Here is a 10096-nt window from a genome sequence, read left to right on the forward strand (position 1 = left end):
TGTTTTCTTTCTCTAACATTAAGTTAAAAAGCCATGATGGGCCAACAAACAATATTTATTTATTTATTTATTTTAAAAAAGGGATTTTGTTAAATATTAAGATGTTAATCTTAAAATACCAGCACTAACAGCACTTTACACATTTTCTAGAGTTACAGTGCATCTGCAAGTATTCACAGTGACACTTTTTTTTTTTTTTTTTTTACATCTTGTGTTACAGCCTTATTCCAAAATGGATTAAATGTATTTTACACACAATATCTCATAATAAAGTGAAAAAAGGCTGTGAAACTTTTGCACATGTATTAAAAATAATTAATACAAAAGAATCTAACATGTACTTCTGTATTCCCAGCTTTTGCTGGGAGCTCAGGTGCACCTGTTTACACTCCTCATGCTTCAGGTGTTTCCTCAACTTGATTGGAGTCACCTGTGGTCAGTTCAGTTGATTGGACCTGAGTTGGAAACACACAGGTCTAGTCCGGGTCGAGGGAAGGATGAATACACTAATGTACAGAGACATCCTTGATGATAACCTGCCCTGGACCCAAACACAACCAAGAAAAGACAGTGGCTTCAGCACAACTGTGAACATCCTTGAGCCCAGACTGGAACCCCAAAGAAACATCTGTGGACAGGCTGAAAAAAGCTGCACCAACACTCCCCATCCAACCTGATGGAGCTGGAGAGATTCTGCAAAGAGGAATGGGATAAACTGCCAAGGTGTGAAAGGTCTGAAATACTGAAAGGTTGTAGCATCATACTCAAACAGACTTGAGGCTGTATTTGGTGCCAAAGGTGCGTCAACAAAGTATTGAGAAAACTTTGTAAATACTTACGCACGTGTTATATTTTACAAAAGTTTCAGATTTTTTTCACTTTGTTGTTATGACGCATTGCATGTAGATTTTTTTTTTGGTAAAACATGAATTTTATCTATATTAGAATAAGAAAATAAAAATAAACAGGAGGTAAGGCGGAACCAAAGTCAGTGTGTAAGTGCAGGGGGATGTTATCGGTGTTACAACCAAACCGGATGTAAACAAATCACTCAAAACAGCTGCAGTCCATTGAGAAAAATAAGCGAATAAAACTATTTAATTTACAAGTTTACATCGTTTAATTCATCCTCCATGAAAGTGGCACTAACATTTACATTTTACTTTAACGTTTGGAGGAAATAACGGTCTGAAAATGGTAAGTTTTACCGTCAGCCGTTATTTAATCACCGCAGGCTCAGTTCAATGGGATTTGGTAGAAGGAAAAAAAATACCGAGTCAGCTCATTTTTCATGTTAATGTTCAGTTTTGTTTTGTTTTTTTCTGTAAAGAACACATTGAATCTCACATAATTTAATAACGGCGCTGAACTGTCCGACGGTCAGTTATTTGTAGAAATGTAGTTATGAATGCCGGATTAACATGTCAGTTGAAGGAGACAAAGTGTTTATGAAGTTTAATCCTGAATTTGGGAAATAGTATTTTTAGGTAAATAACAGCCAAGTATTATACCAAGTGACACTTAACTAATCTTCGAGTACCACTAATGGAAACTTAAGGAAGATACGTTGAATTGGAATAAATGCATGCTTTCAAAAACATTGCATGTCAATATTCACTTGTCACACTGTTTACTGTATGTGGAATAATTTTTGTGCTTTATCTATAAAATAATTGACAAAACCTACAGTTAGATACAAAATGCTAGGCAAGTTAAATGAAATGTCTATCAATCATGTGCACATAACATCCCTGTAAATAGTAGTATTTCTTTTCTCTGTGGCAGATATACCATATTCCCTGGATCTACACACCAGTGCGGACTGTCTTGGCAATCTGGCACCAGTTGACTAAGAGTGAGGTCAGAAAACTCTCCTGCATATAACTGAAGTTTAAAAGTTACTTCCTAAAGTGCTTATTGATAATGAATGTGTGTCTCTTGTTTTCTGTTTAGATTCCAGAGCTGGCAAAGTGCTCAGTGCTGATGAGGGAGCGTGGCAGAGTGGAAGAGACCATCCACAGCATGCAGCGTGCAGGTGCAGGCAGCCTTCAGGTTAGTAAAGTTTATGGCATCGTTAGGAGGCAGCCGTGGCTAAGAATCAGCCATAGGTTCGCTGGTTTGGTTCCCCAGATTTAACCCTCCATTTGCTCCTTGGGGGCCTGACATGGAAGCCCACTGCTCCTAGTCTGCAGTGTGTGTTGTTTTCCTGCATGTGCAGATAGTGATGGGTTCATTGCAGAGGGTCAGTTTCAGTGTGTGTGGCATGTCTGCTTGTAAAACATATACTGACAAAGATTCTAAAAAAAAAAAAAAAGCCACATTTTTTTTTTGTTAAACTTGGTAAATGTCTAAAACGAAAAGCACAAAACATGGATCTGTATATGGGTCTGGCCAAGAGAGTAACTGAGTGAGAAAGCACTGTGCCGTAATACTAATCATTCCATATCTGTTTTTAAAAATTAATTCATCAGCAACCATAATAGCTCAAATTGTAGGTCTAAGGAAGTACTTTAACATGCCATGAAGGAATAATAACCAAATATTTAATAAAAGCATGAATTTGTCATCATTGACAAAGTAACGGAGTGAGGAAAAATATACAGCAATTATTCAAGGTTTGGAAAAAATGCCAAAAAGTGGTGTTCCTCAAGGAAAGTGCAAATATTTAGCAGACCGCACTTTTCTTAATATATGAGAGTACATTATGTCCAAAAATGAAACTGATATCATTTTTATTTTAGTTTTAAAAAGACATCAATTCATGGTAAAGGAGTGAGAATCCAAAAGAGTAATGGAGTGAGGTGTTTGTTTAGTGTGATGCACCAGAATAATAATCAAAGACTTTATTAAGACACTGATAAAATGATTAGTCGTTGGCGACATATGTCTCATTACTATATTTAATACACATGTTTCTGCATTTTTTTATTAATAATAAATAACATTCAAAATCATTATAATATTTGATTATTATGAAATATAAGATTAGACAGGTATATATTTTGAACATACTTATTTACATGTTGCTGTTTACATTCTGAATTTATGCTGTATACATTCATTTACAACCTTTACTGTTCTTAATTTACACTGTGTTCTCATATATTTTCTTAAATATCCAGTTGTGATTCAGGTACAAATTAAATAAAGTTTTAGAAACTAGAGATATGTCTTTCATGCTGAGTAATCAAAATATTGTTTTCGAAAAAAAAAAAATTGACCCTGATGTTCACTTTTGCTTGGCCAGGCCCAAACGTGGGAGAACACCATATCAAACTAAGCCTGTAGTAAATTTGTCTCGATAAAAGCCCCTTTATACATCGAGTCATTTTGATCCCAATTTCCAATGTACTGGGCAAGATTCTTCATAATGCTTTCAAATGACAGTAGAATGACATTAGGTTTTACTCCTGCTTCAGGTCAGCTCTCACAGGAAGACGCATGAAACGGATTACTAACTTATTGGTGCCTTTGGTTTGAAACAGGATTCAACAAAACCATGTACTGTATTTGTGTGTTAGTAAGCTCTGTAGTTGTTTGCTCACTTGTGGAAAATAATTAAGTCCATATCTAATTCTTCTTATTATCCTGTTTCCTCAGGTAATCTCAGACTTCGACATGACACTGACCAGATTCGCACACAACGGCATGAGAGTACCCACCACTCACAGTAAGCATGCCGTCTGCATATCACTGCATACACATGACTCCTGAATTCTTATCTGCATCTTGGGCAAATAGTACATTTTGCCATTGTGCCCTTGTAATGTTTCTATTTATTTGTGACATTGTCCTGAACTTGTATGTGTGTGTTCCACTGCTCCTTGCTTTTCCCAGACATCCTGGACAACCGGTTATTAATTAATGAAGACTGCACTAAAAAGGTATCATGCATCAAATAAACACACACACACACACACACACACACACACACACACACACACACACACACACACAGTCTAATTTTAAAGTCAAATCATGACTAGAGTAACTGTTGTCTAATGTGTAATTCACCTGTCATTCAACAATGAAAGCCCATCTCTTGCAAGTATTTGTACCTGCTGACACCATATTTTGTTGGTCCACTACAGATGAAGGAGCTGTTGAACACCTACTATCCGATAGAGATTGATGCAGGCCGATCTACTGAAGAGAAACTGCCTCTCATGGTGGAATGGTAAGAAACAAAAGCAGGGAAATAATTAAATCTCATTCTTTTTCAATATTTTGTTGTAATATTTTAATACAACCCAAATTCCTGCGAAGTTGAGACGTTGCATTAAACATAAATAAAAGCAAAATACAACAGTTTATTATTATTATTATTATTATTAATTTATTTATTTTTTTACCTATATTCAAGTGAATACACAACAATGACAGAATATTTAATGTTCAAACTGATAAATGTTATTGCTTTTTGCAAATATTCACTAATTTTTTATCTGATGCTTGCAACATGTTCCAGAGTAGCCGGGTCAGGGATATGTGACAGTACTGTTATCACGGTCTTACATCAACTTTCCTCTTAACACTCAATAAGCCTTTGGGAACTGAGGACACTAACTGATGTAGATTTTTATAGGTGGAATTCTTTCCCATTCTTGCTTAATGTATGACTTCAGTTGCTCAACAGCCCAGAGTCTGCATTGTCATGTTTTGCTCTGCATAATGCGCCACACATTTTCACTGGTACAGGTCTGAAGTGCAGGTTCACCAGTCTAGTGTCTGCACTTTTCCTGTGAAACCACACTGTAGTAACACCTGCAGAATGTGGCTTTGTTGTGCTGAAATAAGCAGGGATGTTGCTTGGATGGAAGCATATTTTGCTCCAAACCCTACATGTACCTTTCAGTATTAAAGGTGCCTTCACAGATGCATGTTACCCATGTCATATCATCGCAGATACTGGCTTTTGAACTTTGCACTGATAACAATCTGGAAGATCCTTTTCCTCTGTTGCCCAGAGGACACAACGCTTGTGATTTCCAAAAACAATCTGAAATGTGACCTCATCAGACCACAGCACATGTTTCCACTTTGCATCAGTCCATCTCAGATGAACTCGGGCCCAAAGAAGCCAGCAGCATTTCTGGGTGGTGTTGATATGTTGCTTTTGCTTGGTATGGTAGTTTAAACTTGCACTTGTAGATGTAGCTGCGAACTGTGTGAACTTAGAATGGTTTTCTGAAGTGTTCGTGACCCAGTGTGGTAGTATCCTTTACAGAATATCCGTCTGTTTATAATGCAGTGGGAGGAGAAGGATCAAAGGTCATGGACACTTGGTGTTGGTTTTTAAGTCTTGCTTCTTACGCACAGATTTCTTGTAATCTTTTGGCAATATTATGGACTATAGATGATGAAATCGTAAATTCCTTGCAATTGTACATTGAGAAATGATGGTCTGAAACTTGTTGGACCATTTGCTCATGCAGGTGTTCATGAAGAGGTGACCCCTGCCCCATCCTTGCTTGTGAAAGACTGAGCCTTTCGGATGCTCCTTTTATACCTAAACATGATGCTTGCCTATTCCCCATTAACCTGTGGAATGTATCAAACAGGTGTTTTTTGAGCATTGCTCAATTTTCCCAGTCTTTGATTGCCCTTGTTCCAGTTCTTTTGAAACATGTTGTGGGCATTAAATTCAAAATGAGTGAATATTTGCAAAAAGTTAAAGTTTGAACATTATCTTGTCATTGTAGTGTATTCCACTTGAGTATAGGTCAAAAAGGATTTGAAAATCATTGTATTCTGTTAATCTTTTTATTGATGAATTAATCAGAAAAGCATCCATTATTATTTTTTTCCTCATTTTTAGAATTAAGCAGTGAACAAAACAAAAACACACAGTTTAACATCCCATACCTCACCTCCTCCGGAACTTGCATCTTTTCACAACACGGAATGCCACATAAGTTGTACCACTATACAAAGTTACCAATATATTGTAGAGAGGTATTCCAAATCTTATTGACCTGATGAAGTTTATTTTACCCCCACCCACCCCAGAGGGCAGGGGTATAGAAATATACCAAGAATTCTGTACAGCTAATTTTTCAGACACTATTATTAACCAATTCTTTTCAAATTGGACAAATGTTCTTTACAAGTGCTCTTCTCTCAATTTTTTTCTTCACATTTTTTAAAAGATTGAAAGTTTACTTAAAATGAATCCCTGGGTAAGCCATGGATATTGTATCAGTGAGCAGTTGGAGCAAAGTGTTGTGCAACCAGGTGGGGGTACTAGTAAGCTCTGCTTATTTATGTTTTACACCATGTCCCAGCTTCACTTGAATTGGGGTTGTAATATGTTAATGATGTGCACAGAGGTTTGCTTCTATATTTTGGAGTTTGGATATGAAGTGAAAAGAGAAAATCTAAGCTGGACGTCATAATGAAATTGTCTTGTCTTACTTTCTGCAGGTGGACCAAAGTCCATGAGCTGCTTATTGATCAGAGGATCAGGAAAGACATGCTCGCCAGGGCAGTGAAGGAATCCAGTGCCATGCTCAGGTACAAACCACTGAACACAAAACCAGCTGTGATAACGCTGATGTTTGTCATAGATGGACCAACAGAAAATACACTGTCATTGTCCTGTACAAAGAAATCCCAGAATGTCTGAGATGAGTCCAAATGCATTACCATGAGATAACACTGAAACAGATGACACCAACTCCACTTTGGTCATGGTCTTTTAAACACAGTAACTGGCTCACTGAATGTTAAATTATTTAATATTGTCACATCAGATTGTGGTTTAACCCCTTTTTTCCACAAAAACCAATTAAAAATTAGTTTTTGTCTTAATTTGTGCAACACGTCTGTTCCTATAGTCCCTGCTGATATGTATGTGTGTGTGTGCAGGGAGGGCTACAAAGTGTTTTTCGATCATCTGGCCGAGCACCACATCCCTTTGCTGATCTTCTCAGCTGGTGTCGGTGACGTCCTGGAGGAGGTGATCCGACAGAACCACGTCTTCCACCCCAACATCAACATCATCTCCAACTACATGGACTTTGACCACACAGTGAGTAGAGCTGAGTTTTTGTTCCTGTGGTGCAATGCTGTATAAATAATGCTTCAGAGGGTGGAATGACAGTCTTGTTTGTGAGGAGTTAAAGGCAGGACATTAGGAATAATTCACATCAGTTTTTCAGACTTCATTTTCTTTCTATAGTAGCAGAAAGGGACACCCTTCAAATTTTACTCAATCTCCAATATTTGAGTGAAATACTTGAAGAAAAATCTTTTTTTTAAACAAGAAAAAATAATTAAATTCTTGAGTTTGTGTCATTCCCTGGATGTTTCATTATGTTGCTGAAATATCCAGATTTGACCTTGATGGAACAGGGCATGTGCAGAAGGGAGCATGTGGGTTTAGGAAATGAAACAACACTTGGCAAAGTTCAGAGACGCTAGTGATTTTTAATGTAAGAACAAATGCATGGGGTGTCCAAACATTTTTTGCTACCACTGTATTACTGCATTGTTTCCTGGGAAAAAAAAAAACCAAAAAAAAAAACCTATAATATAGATTAAATTCCTGGCCTTCACTGCTTGAGTCAAGAATCCATGTGTTAGTATTACAAGTTTCACACAATGTATAATGTTAAATCCCTTTTCTTGATACTGGCCACTTTGAAACACAAGACAATGATTCTAATTTAGATCATGTTTTGGTAATGGTTATAACATCATACTAAATATTATAATACAACCATACTTAATCTGTATTATGTTATCGCTGTTGGGTGGAAACCTCTTATGACCAAAACTCTTATTTTTCAGGAAACTGGAAAAACTATGCATGTTCTAAATAAATGGAATTAAAAGACGTTGTCACAAGCCGTTTTCATTAAATATTTCTAAAACCATCAGGCCAACGTGAACACTGACAAATACAGGGTGTCCCATAAGTCTCCATACATAGGAAAAGTAAACGTTTCTTGACATAAACCATTTTTATTCATATATGCTCTATATGACTGCCATTTTGTCGGGAACACATTTCAATGCGTGTCTGCTGAAGAACTATAAAGAAATATAAAGAAATACATGTTAGAACCATATATGTATGGAATGTACAGGGTGGGGAAGCAAAATTTACAATATTTTGAGGCAGGGATTGAAAGACTGTGTATGACCAATTAGTTTATTGAAAGTCATGAGAATTTATTTGCCACAAGAAAATTTACATAATAGAAAATGTTTTTATTCCATGTGTCCTCCTCCTTTCTCAATAACTGCCTTCACATGCTTCCTGAAACTTGCGCAAGTGTTCCTCAAATATTTGGGTGACAACTTCTCCCATTCTTCTTTAATAGTATCTTCCAGACTTTCTCGTAATAGTTTTGCTCATAGTCATTCTCTTCTTTCCATTATAAACAGTCTTTATGGACACTCCAACTATTTTTGAAATCTCCTTTGGTGTGACGAGTGCATTCAGCAAATCACACACTCTTTGACGTTTGCTTTCCTGATTACTCATAAGGGCAAAAGTTTCTGAAAAGGTATGGATAATAGTGTTAGGTATGATTATGACATCAATATATGTTTGGTTTCAAAACAATTGACGTAGTGCCTGCTGAGAAAAAACTAAATGTTCATTGTAAATTTTGCTTCCCCACCCTGTATTATGTCTCCTATGTATTTAGACTTATGGGACACCCTGTAGAATAGTCTTGTTACAAAAAAACAAAACAAAAATAGACTTAAGAGGTTTCCACCCAACAGCGATGATATGTAACTTTAGGTACAGTTAATTTTTTTTTTCGTCTGAATTAATGGTGGTGTTGTCGATCAGGGGGTACTTCAAGCCTTCAAAGGTCAACTGATCCACACCTTCAACAAGAGGCAGGGTGCTCTGTCCCATGCTGCTCACCTCAGGCAGGTGCAGGATCGACCCAATGTGCTGCTGCTGGGAGACTCCCTGGGAGACCTGACCATGGCCGACGGGGTGACGGACACCCACAACATCCTGACCATCGGCTTCCTCAACGACCAGGTCGGGTCACAGAAGAGGCCGACTGACTGCACTCATGTGGATTTACATTATTATTCATCTATAAATCCATTTCTCATTCTGTGATTGTGTTTTTCAGGTGGAAGAAAGAAAAGAGTCGTACATCAACTCCTTTGACATCGTACTGGTGAAGGATGAGACGATGGACATCCCAAACGCCATCGTCAAATACGTTACCTCATCCAGATACAGCAAGTAAGACGCACAAAAAGGAGCTGAGCACTGAAGCTGAAAGACGTCACTTATGCTGCTTCTATGACACAGTACGAACATGTTCACTCCAGTCACAGACAAAACAATACTTACCTCAAACTACAGATCACCTGTTTACCGCTTGTATTTGTTACATGTAAAAGCCATACAACTCTTTAAATTGCATCCATTTTTGATGTCAGTTACATACTCTACCAGTCAAAAGTTTGGACTCACCTGGTTTTTCTTTATTTTCATGACTATTTACATTGTAGATTCTCACTGAAGGCATCAAAACAGTGAATAAACACATATGGAATTATGTAGTTAAAAAAAAGTGTGACATAACTCAAAGCATGTTTTATATTTTAGATTCTTCAAAATAGCTACATTTTGCTTTTATTACTACTTCGCACATTCTTGGCATTCTCTCAGTGAGCTTCATGAGTTTGTCACCTGAAATGTTCTCCAAAAGTCTTGAAGGAGTTCCCTGTGATGCTGAGCACTTGCTGGCCATCTGTGGTCCATCTCATGCCATTGAAATGAGAAGGTGAGTCCAAACTTTTGACTGGTAGTGTAACGCCAGAGTTGAAGAGATGCGTCCTAAAGACAGTGTTCCAGTTTAACTGCAGAATCATTTCTTTCAACTTCAAATACAGATAATCATGCATTTCAGAAAACAAACTATACCTGTTACAGACTTAGTCACAACATTTCAGTGTTTAAGCCAGACGTTTTTAGTGTCTGACTTGTTTAACGGATATTGAACTTTGAAAATCATTTGCATTTTACTCATATTTGAGTCACTCATGTCTTCAACTCTGCCAGTTTGTCTGCTTCATATTGACAGTGTTTCTTTGTTGTGTACTGTATGTTGTA

The 10096-nt window shown here is 37.2% G+C and overlaps 1 protein-coding gene across 1 annotated transcript; it reads left to right on the forward strand.

Annotated features, from left to right (window-relative positions):
• The first annotated feature begins 1030 nt into the window (after window positions 1–1030).
• On the forward strand, window positions 1031–9422 carry LOC115410456 (7-methylguanosine phosphate-specific 5'-nucleotidase-like). The gene is made up of 10 exons (XM_030122112.1): window positions 1031–1197; window positions 1786–1860; window positions 1954–2052; window positions 3601–3670; window positions 3838–3884; window positions 4092–4177; window positions 6424–6513; window positions 6868–7030; window positions 8807–9007; window positions 9105–9422. Exons 1-10 carry the CDS (start codon window positions 1195–1197, stop codon window positions 9222–9224), a joined length of 954 nt encoding a protein of 317 aa, XP_029977972.1. The 5' UTR covers window positions 1031–1194; the 3' UTR covers window positions 9225–9422.
• Window positions 9423–10096: the final 674 nt, after the last annotated feature.

This window comes from Sphaeramia orbicularis, chromosome 19 (assembly GCF_902148855.1).
Source record: "Sphaeramia orbicularis chromosome 19, fSphaOr1.1, whole genome shotgun sequence".
NCBI lineage: Eukaryota > Metazoa > Chordata > Actinopteri > Kurtiformes > Apogonidae > Sphaeramia > Sphaeramia orbicularis.